Source organism: Hylobates moloch, unplaced genomic scaffold (assembly GCF_009828535.3).
Source record: "Hylobates moloch isolate HMO894 unplaced genomic scaffold, HMol_V3 SCAFFOLD_17, whole genome shotgun sequence".
Classification (NCBI taxonomy): Eukaryota; Metazoa; Chordata; class Mammalia; order Primates; family Hylobatidae; genus Hylobates; species Hylobates moloch.
Genome location: NW_026652292.1, coordinates 13,683,823 through 13,702,613, shown reverse-complemented (window position 1 = coordinate 13,702,613; position 18,791 = coordinate 13,683,823). Strand labels below are relative to the sequence as shown.

The window sequence follows — 18,791 nt, the reverse complement described above, 5'->3', positions numbered from 1 at the left end:
ACTAAGGAGTTTTATTAGAATGAAAAGAGAGTTTTTCTCTTAACATATTTATATTAAAATTTTCCTACATAATGTTTTAAAATAACAGTTTCAATTTAGTTTCAACTGGTGTATTAGTTTTTGCATTGCTGTAAGAAGATACCTGAGACTGGGTAACTTATAATGAGAAGAGATGAGGTTTAATTGGCTTACAATGCTGCAGGCTGTACAGGAAGCATAGTGCTGGCATCTGTTTGGCTTCTGCGGAGGCCTCAGGAAGCTTCCAATCACGGCAGAAGGTGAACGGGGAGTAGGCAAACCACATGGTGAGAGCAAGAGAGGGAGGAGTGGAAGGTCCCAGCCTTTTAAACAACCAGATCTTGCGTGAATTGAGCGAGAACTCACTCATCACCATGGTGCTGAACCACTCCTGAGGGATCCACCCCCAAGATCCTCTCACCTCCCTCCAGGCCTCAGCTCCCACACTGGGAATCACATTTCAGTGTGAGATTTGGAGGAGACAAATATCCAAACCATATCACCTGGTAGGATTTAGTACTTTCCACAGTCCACTGTCCTGCTGTTGGTGGGCACATCTCAAATCTTCCCCTGTCCAGAGTTGTTGCAGCCTTGATTGGGGGTTGTACTAACTTCAGCAAGTGCCTTTTCTAGGGCCTCACTTGCTCATTTTAGGTGAGAATTAGAAGGCAGAGAAGAGTGATCCATCACTGAGATACCTTCCTTTTCTTTGGGGAGCTCCTTGGAAGCTTCAGTCCTGGGAGTGTTCTTGCACTGCTTGTCCTGTAGGATTTCTTTACCCAGACTTCCAGGTAGAGGTTGGCCAGGCCAACACTCTGTCACTAGATACCATGACCCTGCTCCTTACCCTGTTTAGAGGGAAATGTCTCCAACAGCATGACTTACATTCTTTATGAGGGCACTACAGTTCCCCAAACTAGGTAGCCATGACTTTAAAATAGCCACTTCTTTTAGTGATAATTATTTTTCCTACTTAATTGCCTGGGCAGGTAATAAAGCATTTCTGTGTGAGGCCATGCACCACCGCTCACCAGCTTTGCCAGCCTGATGATGGTAGAGACGTGTTTATCCTGCCCGCACTGCCCCACCCTCTTCAGTCCAGTGTTGAGGTGTGGAGGAAGGAGCACCAGGCAGGCTGGCAATCTCACTGGTTCTATTCGGCAGCACTATATATTAACCAGGAACCTAGGGCAGGGCATGGAATCTTTTTGAGCCTCGATTTCCTTATCCACATCGTGGGAATTTTCAGTTCTCACCCTCTTATATTGTTAGATAAAACTTACCTTGTTACCTTGTTAGATAAAACCAATAAGGTAACGTGAAGTCATGTTCAAGAATGTGCAGTACTGCGTATGTAAGAGGTTGTTACTATTCATGGGATCTGTAAATGTTTCTTGGATGAATTCATGTACTCCACCAACAAATATGCCTTCTGATGCTGCAGCATCCCCCCAGGGCGCTGGGGGCAAGGTGGAGGACAAAGCTGCCTCCTTTCACTGGGTCTCCTTGGTCTCCTTACCCGTGCAGGTGAAAGGGCTGGAGCAAGACAACTCTTCAGCTACTCTAATTTTCAGAAACAAGGTCTGAGTCACAGTGAATCTGGATTTACAGAGTGAAGCACAGCATGGGCACTTACTACCTCGTATATCATGTATGCATGAAATAGCAAGTGGTAAAAATGAATTCGTTTTCCCATCTTTAGCAATTTTCAAAGCACTTTAATTTTATTCACATTATTCTCTAGCTTATTACATTATCATGTCACTTTTTAAGGTGAAAAACCTTAGGCATAAAGCATGGATATCATTGTAAAGACAAAACAAATACAGGACATATAATTCTTAAATTGCTGTTACAACAAATGACACTGTTGACTCTGCAAATTCTTGGGGTGCCATGATCATATCCTTTGTCCTTTCTTGTATTATGTTCTAAACAACTTAATTCAGTGAGACAATTTTACTTCACCTAAAATACTGTGCATCAATAATTTAAACCAATAGCAGTAGCGTGGGATGGCGAGGTAATGACATTCCTATTTGCACACAGCAAAGCAAATGCTGAAGACAGCCTTGTCACAATTAAGTAAAATAGTGCTATTTTAATTTTGCCGAGACTCCTATCTCCATGTGGGGTGTGTGTGTGTGTGTGTGTGTGTGTGTGTGTGTGTGTGTGTGTGTGTTAGAATGGTGGCTACCGTCTTCTGTGCCACAGTGTCTTCTCTTGTCCTGATACTTGTAGGCAGTGTTACTGATTCCTAACAAATGGCTCAGTGAGATTGGTCATGGGCTGAGCAGACTAACTTGTTTAATGACTGCTTTTACCTCTCTCTCACTTCCTAAAAACAACCAGATCAAGCGCCCCAGACCCTTAGAACTCATTCACAAAACTTGATGCGTGCCAGTTACATAAATACCAATAGTGAGTTCTAACGGATCCCTCACGCAGAAGTAAATGAACCCCACAGCTGAGAAGTGAAGAAAACTTTGGAAAAGTTAAAGATCCTTGTATAATACACTCTGCCATGTACAAAAGGAGCCCCTAGAGGTTCTTGTCCTCATCTTCAGTAGGCCGCTATAGGGGTTCTCTTGGCATCCCCACTGCACTGGTGACAATGAGCAGGTGCATGAGCTTTGCAAGATGGCCTGTGTGGTGCTGGATTTACAGGTTTCAAACTCTTCACCAAGCTTCACAGTCGTGATTGCACAATATAATTGACCTGATTTCTTTTATTCTCATTTTCTTGGCATGGCTCAGATATATTAAATACGTCTTTAGTCACACTCAGTTCAGCCTTTACGTCTACGCCGTAAGGCTTGTTGTATAGTAATGTTTAAAAAATAATATTTACTTTAGGATCTTTGGAATTTTTTGTAAAGATAGTCTTTAGTCAAAAGTTCTCTTTGATCTGATAGCCAGTCCTCTCTGTTTAAAGTATTGCTAGTAGGCAGAATTTAGCATCAACTATAATCTCTAATTCAAAGTAAAGGGTTTTACTTTACTTTGGTTTTAGTATAATAGAATGAGGGTTAGGATCGCTAGCTGTGAAGCCAAGCTCTCTGGATTTTTCTCTGAGCTTTGTGTCCACCCTGGATGAGTGATTTAGCCTCTCCATACATCAGTTTCCTCCCCAGTAAACTGGGGAATAAAAATATCTCCCTCACAGTGTTGTCAGGGGAAAGTAAGATCTTAGAATAGTGTCTGCCACAGGGTGAGCACTCAGTCAGTGCTAGCTGCTGAGATCGTCATCATCATTATCATGGTCACTGGATTTCTTAAGGTCCAAATGCAAATAGGCCTTCACTCTTTTTTTACTTAGTATAAACACACTTATAAACGTCCATGGAAGGCAGTAGATGACACAGCTTGAAGTTGCACTTGAGTCAGAAGAAGGAATGGAGATTCTGAGCTGCTCGGGATCCACGGCCACAGTTAAGGCACTGGGGTCATCAAGAAAAAAAATCTGCTATCAAGCAGGGAGACAGTAGGTAGGGAGAGTTGGTTAAAAGACTCCCAGGATCCCAGATGTAAACCTGTATTCCAGATTGTTGTTTATGGAGTTGGTGGTGGTGGTTCAAAATTTGGACAGAATCCCTCCCTCCATCCTTCCCTCCCTCCCTCCCTCCCTCCCTTCCTTCCTTCCTCTCTCTCTCCTTCCTCTTCTCTTCTCTTCTCTTTCTCTCTTTCGACAGAGTCTCCCTCTGTCACCCAGGCTGGAGTGCAGCGGTGAGATCTTGGCTCACTGCAACCTCCGCCTCCCAGGTTCAAGCGATTCTCTAGCCTCATCCTCAAGAGTAGCTGGGATTATAGGCGTGTGCCACCATGCCCAGCTAATTTTTGCCATTTTTTAGTAGAGACAGCGTTTCACCATGTTGGCCAGGCTGGTCTCGAACTCATGACCTCAGGTGATCTGCCAGGCCATACACTTTCATTTTGTAGAAACACATACTCAAGTAACTTTCTGAAAATGGGGTGTTTGAGATAAATTTTCTAAGTCTTTAGATTTACAAATCTAAACCTGAAGGCATGTTTGAAAACTTCTTTTTAAAAATTTGATATATAATATACATATTTTGGGATTTATGTGGCAATTTTGTGCATCGAGATAATTTGTGAAGATCAAATCAGTGTAATTAGGATATCCATCACCTTAAATATTTGTCTTCTCTTTATGCTAGAAACATTCGAATTATTCTCTTCTACCTATTTGAAATATATAATAAATTATCGTAAACTACAGTCACTCTACTAATCTATCAAATGCTAGGTCTTATTTCTTCTATGAAACTGTATATTTTAGCCAGGCACAGTGGCTCACGCCTGTAATCCCAGAACTTTGGGAGGCAGAGGTGGACGGAACACCTGAGGTCAGGAATTCGAGACCAGCCTGGCCTACATGGTGAAACCCGTCTCTACGGGGTGACAGTGCAAGACTCTGTCTCAAAAAATAAACAAACAACAACAAAAAATCAAAATTTGGGCAGAATCTTGAGATATTAACTAAGCAATATCATTTGAGAACCATCTCTCTTTATAGGTATAAAAAATTAGGAAATGTAGTAAAGCTGTGAGATTGAGGTGGGGAATAAGCATTCTTAAATGGCACCGGAAGCTTTGGGGTTTAAATACACTACAACTTTCATGGTAGCAATCCTTTCTTGTCAGGCCTTCTACCATCTTGAGGTTAAATTTAGCTGGGTGAATAAGCTTCATGTTTCGTGAGAGATCAGGAGGATTCAAAGAGGGTCTTATGACACTAAGTCTACCCTTTCATGGTGGAGCATATTTTCATACTAACAGGTCATACAGGAAAATGCTTTTTGTTTTCTCCTGATGTATTGAAGACACCAACAGGAGAAAGGTGAGTTAGCCAAACATCGTCGTACCCTGCTTGGTTGTTTGTCCCTATTCTTTATGGAAACTCCTCTCCGGGTGTGGGAGATGACTGAAAACACCACTGTTGTATTTTGGATTTGCCCAATGTTGTCTTGGGGTTTTCAGGAAGCACTAAATATGGACAGCACCACACAGAGCAGTCACTTTGACTCCTGAAGGGACCAGGTTCCGTTTGACTGCTGCTCCCCCTGAACCACAACCTCATGTGTGGGCGTGAAGTTCTTGGCTGAAGCTCTAGCTAAACAGAGTGAGGGAGTCCCATTTAGAGCTGTATAGATCCCTGGGAAAATAAAGCATGGCTGGAAAACTACCGAGAAGACAAATGATCCAGTTTAACCCAAGCCACTTTTCTAAACTCAGACCAACAGAACAATAACAGTGGAAAATTACAGGAACCCAGGCTCCTTGAGAGGACTGAAATCCCAAATTGCTGATTCTTCATGTCTTTGGAAGAAGCTCTTCCCACAGGTAACTGTGCCTGCACATGTACTTCTGACTTTTCCACGGGTCCACACATGTACATTTTCTGAGGACTTAGGGTGTAAGGCAGATTTTAAAACTAGATTTCATCTACTACAATGGTCAGTTTCCTTGATGTCGACATAAGTATAATGAGATCGTTGAAGCTGTAGACGGAGGAGTTGTCTTTTATCAACAGGATTAGATAGATGGCAGCCCAGGCTGGTTCTGAACGAGACAAAACAATTACCTGGCTCTTAGGTGTCATTGTTTTTTCTAGTCCAGGATGAGGCAAGTAAAGGAAGTATTCATCTTACCGAAAGTCAAAAATGCAACTTTCAACATTTCACATAATAATCTCTTGCTATTTTAGGGAACAGTATCAGCTTCCAACTGGACACCCTTTTTTTGTGGAAGAATTTGAAAGGCTGTTTCCATATGAGAAACATGATTTTGTTTTGGTTTGGTTTTTTTTTTGAGACAGAGTCTAACTCTGTTGGCTAGGCTGGAGTGCAGTGGCATGATCTCGGCTCACTGCAACCTCCACCTCCTGCGTTCAAGTGATTCTCCTGCCTCAGCCTGCCAAGTAGCTGGGACTACAGGCATGTGCCACCATGCCCAGCTAATTTTTGTATTTTTAGTAGAGACGAGGTTTCGCCATGTTGGCCAGGCTGGTCTTGAACTCCTGACCTCAGGTAATCCACCCAGCTCAGCCTCCCAAAGTGCTGGGATTACAGACGTGAGCCACCGCGTCTGGTCCATGATTTTATTTTCTAACCATGTGGTCATGAATGTGTATAACAAGGTCAGGGCCCAGCAGCCCTTGGCAGGTCCTGACTTGCACGTCCACCTCTCCTGAATGCCCTGTCACCTGTCCAGGCACCCTTTATTCACAGTGAAAGGTGGTTCTCTGTCAGCGGCACGCTCAGCTTCTCCAGGGTCTGGTCAGAAAAAAAAAAAAAAAAAAAAAAAAAAAAAGGCTGTTATCCTTTGAATGCGAATTTCTGATTTCCTCCTCATGGCAACTAACTTCTGTTACAAGATTTGACTCCATAATGGAACAGCTTGTTCTCTATCCCAATTGACATCCAAAAAGAGTTGAAAAAAATCTTTACTTTCGCTTTACACCCAGGAGGCTAATTATGTGGCCCATTGCTGCATTCTGTTCATGTCCATGTGTCTACAGTTAAGCAGCCAACTGGGTGCTCAGTGTGGCTTGGTGGAAATGGTCATGAAAGACCTACCCATCTATTGAGAAACGATCAGAACTACATGAATAGGTACAGTGACAATGTCAGCACTTTGCATATTTTAAGTTCATAGATTCTACCCAAAAAAGTATGGGTTTTTCATCCAGAAGTCTAAACCTACAGTTGGAAGACTTTATTTATGAATGACCAGACATAAGTTTTGTATCACAGTTAATACACATTTATTTGTGCATGTATTGGGTTTCAAGCATTGTGCTAAGTAAATGCAGAAAAACTGGTGACAAATAAGCCCAGTCCCTGCCTCAAGGAGGTAACAGACTGGTGATATGGGCGGTCAGGTAAGCAGGTAACTGCTGTACACCTTGATGAGGGCAATAACAGAGTCTCGGATCTGCACAAGGGGCTGCAGAGCACAGAGGAGGGAAGACAAGAAAGAGGGTGGGAACTAGAGGATGTTGGGAGTCAAGAGAGGGTTTCTTTTTTAGGATGGAAGAGACTTTTGCCTGTGTAAACATTGATGGGAAGGCCAGTCAAGTAGCAAAGATCAGACAAAAAAGAGAGGAAGACGGTGGATTTGAACAAGGCTCCTGAAACGGTCAGAGGAACATAAAGGTAGAGCCCCAGATGGATAGCCCCACACTCACCCTGGTCAGGCCCACCTTTCCTTTGTGACAGGAGGGAGGAGGTGAGGAAGAGCTTAGGTCAGATGTGTTTTGTTGAGTTTTGTAGTTTCAGAGAGAGAAGCAATAAGAAGTTTAGTTTCTACCTGATGGGTTCCACATTCCAGATGAATAAGAGGTGGGGTTATCTGCTGAGTGAGAAGGAATGCATCTCAAAGTCTTCCCAGCCTAGGAGTACTGAGAGCAGGGAATGGGAAAGACTAGAGGAGTAACTGGGCAGCTGACAGCATGCAGGGGGCATTGGAGACCATGAGTGTGCAGTGGCAGCAGACTGTGTGGCTGTGTATTCGTTTCAGCAACTCTCAAAGCCCAAGTAGAATTCTACAAATACAGTTAAGGGTGGAATAGGTCAGTCAGGTGAATCCAAGGCTAGAGATTTGCAGGCAGTGAGTTGTGGGTTTTGGCAAGGGTGGGGTTAAGTGATGACCCTGAAGTGTAGGCTGCAGTAGTAAGAAAGACAGGAGGAGCGATTAGAGGGAAAGTGGGAAGTCGAGAGAGTGACAAGCTTAATGAAGTTTAGAATCGAGGGAGTGGGAGAAACAGAGAAAGCTGAAAGGGCAGAAATTGCAGCTGGAGATCTTAACTGAAATTTGAGAAGTGGAGCAACTCTGGATGATGGAGGCAAAGGTGTGGCCACAAGAGTGGGCGCTTGAAGCAGAGTAGAGGTCACTGGCATGGAGGAGGTCAAAGAACTCAGAGGGCATTGGGTGGGTTGACCAGATGATATTGAAATGCCTTCCCTGCAGAGTTGAGATGCAGAGGAGACTCTGAGCCAAGTGGCAGAGTCCCCAGTGAAAATCTAAGGGACTAGAAGGGATCAACTTCTCCATTTGGAACTCTAAGATGAAAGAGGAATATGGCTATGGGTGTGAATCTCAAAAAAGCAGGGAGTTTTCAGGAGAGCAGAGATGCATTGGCTGGAATGGTGTGGACAGCAAGAATGCACACCTACCTCCAGGACTGCGAGGCTCAGGATGACCCCAGGCCGGGTGCTGCAGGTGCCTTCACCCTCCTGTTGCCCAGCTCTGGGGTTGCCAGGAATTTCGTCTGCTGGGTGGACAGCAGCAGTCAAAGGCCATGCAGTCCCATCTCAGGTGGAAGTGACACAAGTGGCAGAGGCAGGGAGGTGCCGTTCACTGGAGCAGGACTGCAGGGCTTTTGCCCAGGGCCTTATAACCATGATGGAACCTGCAGGAAGCATGGAAAGGGACATTCTCCTCCAAAGGCCCAGAGGAATCAGACTAGGGGACCACTCTGTTACTGTGGCCAGGGTGGGCTTATGGGCCCAACTTATGTACTGAACCCCAAAAGATAATCTGTCTACACATCAGTGCTTCATAGGTTTCCCAGACAGGAGATGAGCTGGGCAGCTTGTACACCAGACCTCCTCTCAGCAAGGACAGGTTACCACCTGGACCCGTGCCCCAGGGGCACAGCACTCCTTCCTACTTGCAAGGAATGCTTGTTGCTAGTATTAGCATAAAATGACTGGCAGGACTGGGGGTGACTTGGTGCCTCCTGTCCTGAGGAATCTCAGACTGCAGTACGAAGATATTTCTGGTCTCTAGATCTGAAGTTTACAGTGTTCGCATCTCTTTTAGGATTTAACGACCTAGACAGCTCATACCAGGGAGATCAGTTCATGTCTGTGGGATTTGGTAAACATTTCCGTGGAGGTTATATTTTTTACTTTTTAATATCCTGTGGTTTTGTTAACTTACTATGGAAAAAAAATCAGGCAACAGAACACAGTGAACCTGGTAGATACCAGGAGATACAAAGGCTTGCACGGCTCACTCAATGCTTTCTGGACCCAGACATGTTTGGTTTTTTTGTTTGGTTGTTTTTTGTTTTTGAAATGGAGTTTTGCTCTTGCCGCCCAGGCTGGAGTGCAATAGCGCAATCTCGGCTCACTGCAACCTCCACCTCCCGGGTTCAAGCGATTTTCCTGCCTCAGCCTCCAGAGTAGCTGGGATTACAGGCACCCGCCACAATGCCCGGCTAACTTTTTTTATATTTTTAGTAGAGACGGGGTTTTGCCATGTTTGCCAGGCTGGTCTCAAACTCCTGACTTCAGGTGATCCACCTGCCTCGGCCTCCTAAAGTGCTGGGATTACAGGCGTGAGCCACTGCGTCCGACCCCAGATATGTTTTTAAGTCAGCCATTCCACATTGCTAAGTACCCATTGTGTAGAGAAGACTGATCTGAAATGCCGTGTGCCGTGCACCTGGGGCCAGACCCAGGCTGTGATTAAAGGGCGGCTTCATATTTACAATTGTTGGAGTGCTGTTAAATCTGGCTCTAATCTAAAGCAAAGTATCTTTACTTTGGAAACCCCATGAATGTTTAGAGACTCGCCTTTAAACAGTGAACCTCTGCCCTGGTGAATGTCTTGGCCGTCTGCCTCAAGGCCTAATTCATGCTGGAGACATCCTAGACACTTTTTTAGCTGAATTTCATGACCATAGCTATTCCTCTTTACCAGACACAGCAAATTCTTCCTGGTCTTGGCTAGAGATGCAGCAGTATTTGGGATTGACATTACCCGAAGAACACTTCCTATCTAAGTAACTGAACTACAGCACACTCACAACACTGGCATGACATAGAAGGCTCACCACATCCTTCGTGTGTTTAGATTTACTCCTAGTGTGCTGTGGGGCTGAATCGTGGGCTCTTTTTCTATCTCTGTTCTTTCTAGATGATCTTGTTCAGTGCCCCTGGCTTTAAATTCTATCTGTAGGCCAATGACCTCCACATGTATATCCACAGCCCAGACGGACCCTCCGGACTCCAGACTCACAGAGCTGACTCTCTCATACAACTTCTCTATTTGGAATCCTAATGGGCATCTCAAATCCAATACGAGGCTGCCAATGCTGCTCTTGCTTTTTCCTCTCAAACCTTTCCTCCCATTTCCTCAACCCAGAAAATTGCTGCAGCTCTTGATCAGTGACTCAAGCCAGAAAACTCAGCAGTCATCATCAGGTTCTCCCTCTTTCTCATGCCCAGGAGGATGCGGGGGGCGGCCCCCTGCCCACACTCTGCTCCCTGGGAAGAAACGTGGGAAGCATGAGCCAGGCGTCAGGACCCAAGCCAAGTGTAGTCCCTGCCACACCCATTTGCTTTCCCTCCCCCAAGCTCTCCAGTCAGGCCACCCTCCCTCTCCACTACTCGCCCTCGGCCAAGCCGCACCTTGTCTGGCCTGGGTTACCATGGGGCCCTTGGCCTCTGCACCTCGCATCCCTCTCCAGCCCACTTCTATCACCGAGGCCAGTGGCAGCCCCTGTCCTGCCTCTGCCCAGACCTTTAATGGCTTCCCACTGCTCTTGCAGCAAAATACATGTTCTTCACTGCCACCTAGAATGATCTCAGCATTGCCTGCTTGTCCAAACCCACCTTCTACCCCTCTCTATTTATCTTACTGGCCTCCCTTCTGTTCCTTAAATATACTAAGTCCTCCTGCAGGCCTGTACCTGCCTCCAGCTCTTTATGCACCTGGCTTACTCTTGGTCTTTGGGTCCCAGCTCAAACATCACCTCTTTAGAGGGGTTGCCTTGTCTACCTAAATGAGCTCCTGCAAAAAATACCCAGCCATTGGCACATAGTAGGCCTCCTTATCCGTGGGTTCACATCTGCAGGTTCAGCTACCTGCAGTCAGTCACAGTCTGAAAATTGCGCAGTATTTTGAGAAAGAGACCACATTGACATAACTTTTATTACAGTATATTGTTATAATTGTCCTATTTTATTGTTGTTGTTGTTACTGTGCCTAATTTATAAATTAGACTTTATCATGCTTTGGGAGGCCGAGGCAGAAGGATCACTTGAGCCCAGGAGTTCAGCCAAGAGCAGCCTGGGCCACACAGCAAGACCCCATTTCTACAAAAAAATTAATAAAAGTAAAAAATTAACCGAATGTGATGGTGCACACCTGTAGTCCCAGCTACTTGGGAGGCTGAGGCAGGAGGATCACTTGATCTCAGGAGGTTGAGGCTGCAGGGTGAGCTGTGATGTTGCCACAGTTCTACAGCTTGGGTGACAGAGGAAGATCCCATCTCAAAACAAGAAAACAAAAAGGGACTTATGGGTGTGTGTGTATAGGAAAAAACGTAGCATATATAGAGTTGGGTACTACCTGAGGTTTCAGGCATCCACTGGGGGTCTTGAATCATACTTTCTGTGAATAAGGGGCACCTGTGTATTTTTTTTTTGTCTTCAGTACATGTCACAGTAAATGTTTATTCTATTTGTATACATTTTACTTCATTTTTCCAAATATTTATTGATCATCTATCTTGAGATGCCCCCCCCCCCCACCCATGTTATAGGTCTGGGGATGTAGCAGTGAAACGAATGTCTCTGCTTGCTGGAGCTTACATTCAGGTAGGGCAGTCAGGCAAGAAAATAAATAACAAGTAAAGATGTGATACAATGTTAGGAAGTGAACATGCGATGAAGAAAAACAGGGTGAGCAAATAGAGACAGATAAAGCAAACAGTAGGTGACTGAAGGAAGTATAATAACTTAATGATTAGCCAGGCATTGTGGCGGGAATCCTAGCTACTCAGGAGGCTGAGGCAAGAGAATTGCTTGAGCCTGGGAGGCGGAGGTTTCAGTGAGCCGAGATCGCACCACTGCACTCCAGCCTGGGTGACAGAGTGCGACTCTGTCTTGAGGGAAAAAAACCAAACAAACAAACAAACAAAAAAACACTTAATGAATGGGAAGAAATCACAAATAAATGGGCAACTGGTGGTTTATTCAATAAGTGATTTTGAAGTAATACACTAGTTGGAGACAATTAGTTTTAATCCATAATCACTCCATAAGTTTCAGGAAGATTAAAAAGTGTGCAAGTGAAGCCATAAATTAGAACAAAATTATCCTATCTATGGTGGGGTAAGAATGGCAAATCCAAAAGCATAGAAACAAACTCCATAAAATGATTGACAGACTGCATGATAACTGAATGTTTCTGGTATCAAAAGAAAACATGGAACTAAGCAGTGAACACACTGGGGGAAACATTTGCTCCAGATGGGGATAACAAAGTACTAGTAATATGAATGTAGCTCATGTCCTCAGTTCTGCAGCTTTTTTCATGCTTTTGAATGTTTCTTGAAATTGGGATGATTTTCAAATAATGTGTATATTTAATGCGATCATTAAAAACATGAAATCAATGGTATTTCTTACAAGCAATAATATCTTGCAGGTAAAATGTGATTTTAAGAAGTGTTTCTTTAAAAATTAGTTCATACAATTCGTATGGACACTTAAGTTCTCGGTAGAAAATAGCCAATTCCTTCATTCATTCAACAAATAATGGAGTGTTTACAATGTCGCCTTGGCAACAAGGGGGTACGTGAACAGCAGTAAACAAAAGTGGCAAAAATCCTTGCTTTCAAGCGCCTGTCAGCCAGCCGGTGCTTCGTGCCCTGCGCACTACCTACCTTGCTTCTCAAATCAGTTGGGTTATTTTAGGGAGAATAAGTACTTTCGCCAAGGCCACTCAGCGTTTAAGTGATAGAAGCAGATTCCAACTCAAGCCTGCATGGCTTTAAACCCTGTGCTTTTTCCTCAAATTACCATAATTGTTGGGCTAAATGAAACTTTCTCACTTCGTCTCACTGACAGAGCTATCATTACCTGGGCCCTCTCTCTTCCCACCTGCCTCAGCACTAGCTTGAGGACTCAAGTCCGGGAACTGTTGGTGGAAATAGAAAGCATTTCAGTGGATGCCTCAGCCCAGGCTGGTGTGTTTTTAGCAAAAAAAAAAAAAAAAAAAAAAGAATGCTTTGCCAAGAAGACACATAAAATGTCTAGTCCTCCATTATTTAGGTGCCCTATGAGATGCTTTTAAAATTTTGCTAAATAATAGATATCCAAGATTTAACACATTCGAGCAATAAAAACAAGTAAACAATTCACAATCCTAGATTTTGAGAAGGATGGGAAAGAGAAAGAAGAAACCACATGCTATTCTTGACGTCTGAGAAATAGGTGATTAGAAGCTGTCCTAAATGGAGTTCTCTAGAAACAAAACCTGTGCGTATGGGAGTAAGCAGCGTAAGTTGTGGGGAAAAGTGCAGGGAGGACGTGGTCCCCACTGGAGACTGGCTTCACCCTGATCCCAGTGAGAACTCTGGAGCATGAATTGTACCACAGTGGTCCCACTTGGAGGCAGGGACACTGATCTTACCCCAGTGTATAAAATCAGCCAGTGGCTTCGTGCTGACTGGAGCTATGGTGGATGCATCAGATGGGTTTCACCGATGCATAACGTCTCCCTGACAAGAAGACAGCTATGAGCCATTAGTGGCCAATTCCCAACATCTGGGGATGGGTCCACTACCAGGTAAAGGATAGGGGATCTGGGTGAGACACCAATAGTGTCCCCTACAGAAGGCCAAAGGGAATTAATTTGGTTAATTGTCAAGTGGTAAGTTTTGCACATAGATAGGAGGAGCCCTTGGACTAGAGATGTTTGTTGAGCACAGGCACTTCATATAAAGGAGCTTTTTGATTTTTATTTTGTTTTAGGGTGTTAATGTATTCCATCAGGGAAAATTTGTTTCTAAGAAAGGCATCATGGCAGGTGTGCTCTGCAGAGGCTAAGAAGGTTCTTATAGAAGTTTTCACCGTTATTAGTGGAAAAAAGGAAAACAATTAGAGATAAAATTGGAAACAATTATCAGAAGCTAGCTTATATAATACCAACTGAGTCAGAAAAATGATAATGAGTTCCTACGGCTTGCAAACATTTTTATTCTAGATTTTTCTAAAAATTATATTTCACATTGATATTTTCCTGTAAATACATTTTTTCCTAACAGTGCTTTGCAGAGAATGTCAACTCTAAGTTTTCATTCTACCAGCCAGCTGTGTCTCCTGGTAGAGGAATGAAACAAAGGCACAGAATGTGAAGCCCTCGAGTTTTGCCGAGTAGCTCTGCCTGTGCTTCTGCCAGAGTCTGTGACACTGGATTACATGTAGGGACCACAACCTAGATCAGCCCTTGAAACCAAGGAATAACTTGAAGTGTAACATGAAATACCTTCTTTCATAGATTCTGAGGCACACTGCTTCCACCTCCATATTTTAGTAACTCTGAAATCTGGATACATCTTACAATCAATGACATCCAATTATAATTGGGAACAGTTTTTTTTTTTTTTTTTTGGTTTTGTTTTGTTTTCTTTTTTTTTTTTTGAGACACAGTCTCACTCTGTTGCCCAGACTAGAGTGCAGTGACACGATCTCAGGTCATCGCAACGTCCACCTCGCGGGTTCAAATGACTCTCAGCCTCCCGAGTAGCTGGGATTATAGGTGCACGCCATCATGCCCGGCTAATTTTTGTATTTTTAGTAGAGACGGGGTTTCACCATGTTGGCCAGGCTTGTCTTGAACTCCTGACCTCAAGGGATCTGCCCATCTCAGCCTCCAAAAGTGCTGGGATTACAGAAGTGAGCCACCGCACGCAGCTGGAACACTTTCTTTCTTAGTGGTATATAACTAATAATGTACCTTACTGTCATGTCAGACCCATATCGACTTCAGTAGGGATGGCACCACGTTCAAGAGGCCAAAGAAGCGACCCAGAGCCAGTGAATGAGACCTAAACCCTGTTTACTGAGGGGACTCACATACAGGGAAGTCCAGTGGTCGCAGGCCGGACAGGAGAGCTGCTACCATTTGTAAAAAACATGCAGTTTATGTAGATCAGCTGCGTCAGCATTCTTGGGAATATGTTTAAGTTGTTATTCTTATCAGATGCATCTACCATGCAGGGTCGTTCTCAGGGTATGCTGAAGTTATTGCTATCAGATGTGTCTGCCATACACTTACAGTCTATAGTATCAGGTTCAGTGAAACACAGTGGTGGATTGAGTTTACTTTGTTTTGTTATAATATAGTATGATTCTCATATATGTTTGAAGATTAGTTCTTGAATCTTTTGTTGTATTCAGTCTTTCCTCTTTCAAGCACCCGTTGCCTCCTTTGGTATTGTTGAGATTAGCTTTACCCAGTATGGCAAGGCAGCTCTCAGACTATGGCTATAACCTTATATTTGTAGGGAAAATTATCAACAGCTATCTTGATTAATAGAAATATGAAATAGACAGGAAAAGTGCATTTCTTTCATTTCTTCTTCTTTCAGTTTACATAGCAGAGACTGAGTATGAATTCTATGAATGTGATTGTGTCTCTATTGGATGAGTGACAAATGGCAGGGCCAAGACTTTAGCATATCTTTTTTCTTAAAAAATATGTTGTGGATATGTGTCATTCTGCATTTGTCAGAATCCACAGAATGTACAATATACCATGAGTGAGCCCTAATGTAAACTACATTACACTAGTCACCTCTATCCACAGTTTTACTGTCCATGGTTACAGTTGCCCGTGGTTGACCAAGGTTCAGAAATATTAAATGGAAAGTTCCAGAAATAAACAATTCATAAGTGTTAAATTGCATGCCATTCCGAGTAGTGTAGTGAAATCTCTCACCATCTTGCTTCGTCTCTTCCTTATCACAAGGAGTACAGTAAGATATTTTGAGAGAAAGACCACATTCGTGTAACTTTTATTATAGTATATTGTTATAATTGTTCTGTTTGATTATTATTGTTGTTAATCTCTTACTGTGCCTAATTTATAAGTTAAACTTTCTCATAGGTATGTGTATATATATAGGAAAAAACATAGTATATATAGGAAAAAACATAGTATACTTTCCATGGTTTCAGGCATTCACTGGGGGTCTTAGAATGTATCCCCTAAGGATAAGGGGGGGAACTACGGTCTGGTCTTTGAGTAATAATGATGTGTCCGTGTAGATTCATTGACTGTAAGGCATGTACCACTCTGGTGTGGGATGTTGATAGCTGGGGAGGCTCCGTGTTTGTGGGGGGCAAAGGACATATGGGAACGCTCTGTACTTTCTGCTCAATTTTACTGTGAACCTAAAACTGCCTTAAAAACAGTCTATTTTTAAAAAACATATAACCATACAGGAAGCCGACTCTTCTGCTTAGTTGCCTGTTCCTAATGACAGACACAATGTTCTAGAGGCATTTTAGTCGGAAAGCTCTCTCTACCTGGACATCCATTCCCACTGGTCTGCTGTTACTGATTTGTCTTCGGGGTGGGAAATTTAGTTCGGAAGTACCATCCCACCAAGGCCTGCAGTGCCTAAGAGGGTCTCTCTTGGAGGATGGTTAAAGTAATCAAGGTATTTTACAACCGCATCTTCCTGCACAACCATTATCCAGAAACATTTGTTTTTTAGTCTACAGGTGTTCTTTTCATATTTGTCTGCATAGAGCTCAGGAATGTATTTCAGGTTAAAATATAGTAGGAATCAGGTAAACAACATGCATGAATGAAGAATATAATAAATTCTTTCAGTACCTTCTTTCATAGCATAGAACTCTGCTATGAAGAATACATAACATATACACAGTATTTAAGATTACATGTGCACACATGAACACACACACACACACACACACACACACACACACCCCTTCTTTAAAGAAAAAAGAACCCATCCCCTTGATATAAACTGTTAGACTCATTTTCAGAATGTCTCTTGCCATTATGTCAATTCAGCCTGCAAACAAAATTTAACATTTTAGTTTTTTTAAAAAAATCAACTTTTAACCAAAACTTCTTAGAATTATTTTTCAATATTAGCATAAAATATTTGTTGGTGTTTTGCTATCATTTTAACTGCAGTGGACAGGTATCTCCTTCACAAAAAGAAACTCAAACTGAAGCTGATACAGATGAAAATGAAAACCAGTCACTTTTATCCAATTACATGAGATGCATCCTATAAGCTGCTTAGTGTTTCTATAGAAACGTGGTCTGCTGAGTTTCATCTTAGAGTTATGATTCCCCAGAGAAGAGACGACATTTCTAATGCTTGTGGGTTTTTTCCCCCTTCCCAGGCCTTGAACCGGGGTATTGCTGCTGTCAAGGAGGATGCAGTCGAGATGCTGGCCAGCTACGGGCTGGCGTACTCCCTCATGAAGTTCTTCACGGGTCCCATGAGTGACTTCAAAAATGTGGGCCTGGTGTTTGTGAACAGCAAGAGAGACAGGACCAAAGCCGTCCTGTGTATGGTGGTGGCAGGGGCCATCGCTGCCGTCTTTCACACACTGATAGGTGAGGCCGCCGACTGCCACTGACAAATCTAGTTTTGGCAATTTCTTATTCCTTTTCATTGATTTAAATACATTTATTAAGTGGTTTCTTCACTGATTATCAAATGTTTCTTACGAAATTTTCAGGGATGGAAGGAAAGCGCTTGTGCTCCTAGCTTAAGACAATAATGTGTTTTTTCTGGGGAGCTGTAGTTTTGTGTCTCTGATTCCCACAGTGAAAAGCAGTGATTTCATTAGTAAGCGATTACATCTAGGAATAACGTTTGGTAAGGCCAATAAAATAGCAGGTGCTTTCGTTAGAGATATGTGTGCATTATTGTACTGGGTCATTGAATCTTAAGAATAAAAATAGAATGACTGTTATTTAGAATTAATGCTTATTAGCAGTGAGAACAAATGACAGATTGTTCTATTTATTAAATTAATTTGTTCTAGGATCTTATTCTATTTTATTCAAACACAAGACTAAATGCTCTTGTCATAGCATTCTTTCCATGAAACAACAGGAAAGCTGTATCATATATACAGTGACTGGCCTCCAGTTTAACCAAGACCCTGGAAAAGCAGCTCTCCTTCAGGGCCGGAGTTCTGCTGCTGCTTTCTTGGTGGGGATAAAGCCTTCAGGGCATGATTTCCGAATGTCGTGGCTTTAAAACAGCTTTGCTTACCTGGCATAAAAATTGAGTGGTACCTCTATTGAAGCCAGCTACATAAAACACTGTGAATGACACTTCATAAACCCACTGTGTACCTTAAAATTGTTGCTGATTGTATAAGATGCATGACTGTCAGTGGTGAATAAAGGAACCAAAAGATTAACCCAGACCGTTTACAGTGTGTTCGCACGGCAGCTAATGCTTACTCACATGACTGCGAATCTGAAAGTAAATAAGGTAAGGCCTTTGTGGTTTTCCTTTTTAATGTGATGTAAAATCTTGTGCTAAGAACATTGTGGAAGAGAGCACATCTGCTGATGGACCAGACATTCAGCCAAAGCGTTGATATTGATCCTTTAATTTGTGCTCAGAGCTTCAGGGCATGGAGTAAAGAGGAGCTGCCTCTCATTTCCTCAGTTTATGCCCTGAATGCTAACTGTGGACTGAGTGTTTGCACATGTACCTGTATTTGAAGTAAATTTCTGCTACATTTGACCTGAGCCATTTTCAAAGAGTACATGTACAGTATTTGGGAAAAAAAAAAAAAAGCCACATATTTTGTAAAATAAGGGGCTTCCTTAAATAAGCAAATGAGTTCCCTTTGCTACTAGCTCTTTTTTTTTACTTGGACTTATAAATAATCCAACATTCCCTATTTAGCCATGGTTGGATGAGACTTTGGGACTAAACAGCT

General features: G+C 42.9%; 1 protein-coding gene across 1 annotated transcript in view; it reads left to right on the top strand.

The window, feature by feature from the left end:
- ANKH (ANKH inorganic pyrophosphate transport regulator) overlaps positions 1 to 18,791 on the top strand; it is a 172,382-nt gene that overhangs the window by 85,373 nt on the left and 68,218 nt on the right. The window contains exon 2 of the mRNA XM_032135815.2: positions 17,226 to 17,442. Coding sequence (XP_031991706.1) covers positions 17,226 to 17,442 — 217 coding nt within the window. The remainder of the gene's footprint in view (positions 1 to 17,225; positions 17,443 to 18,791) is intronic.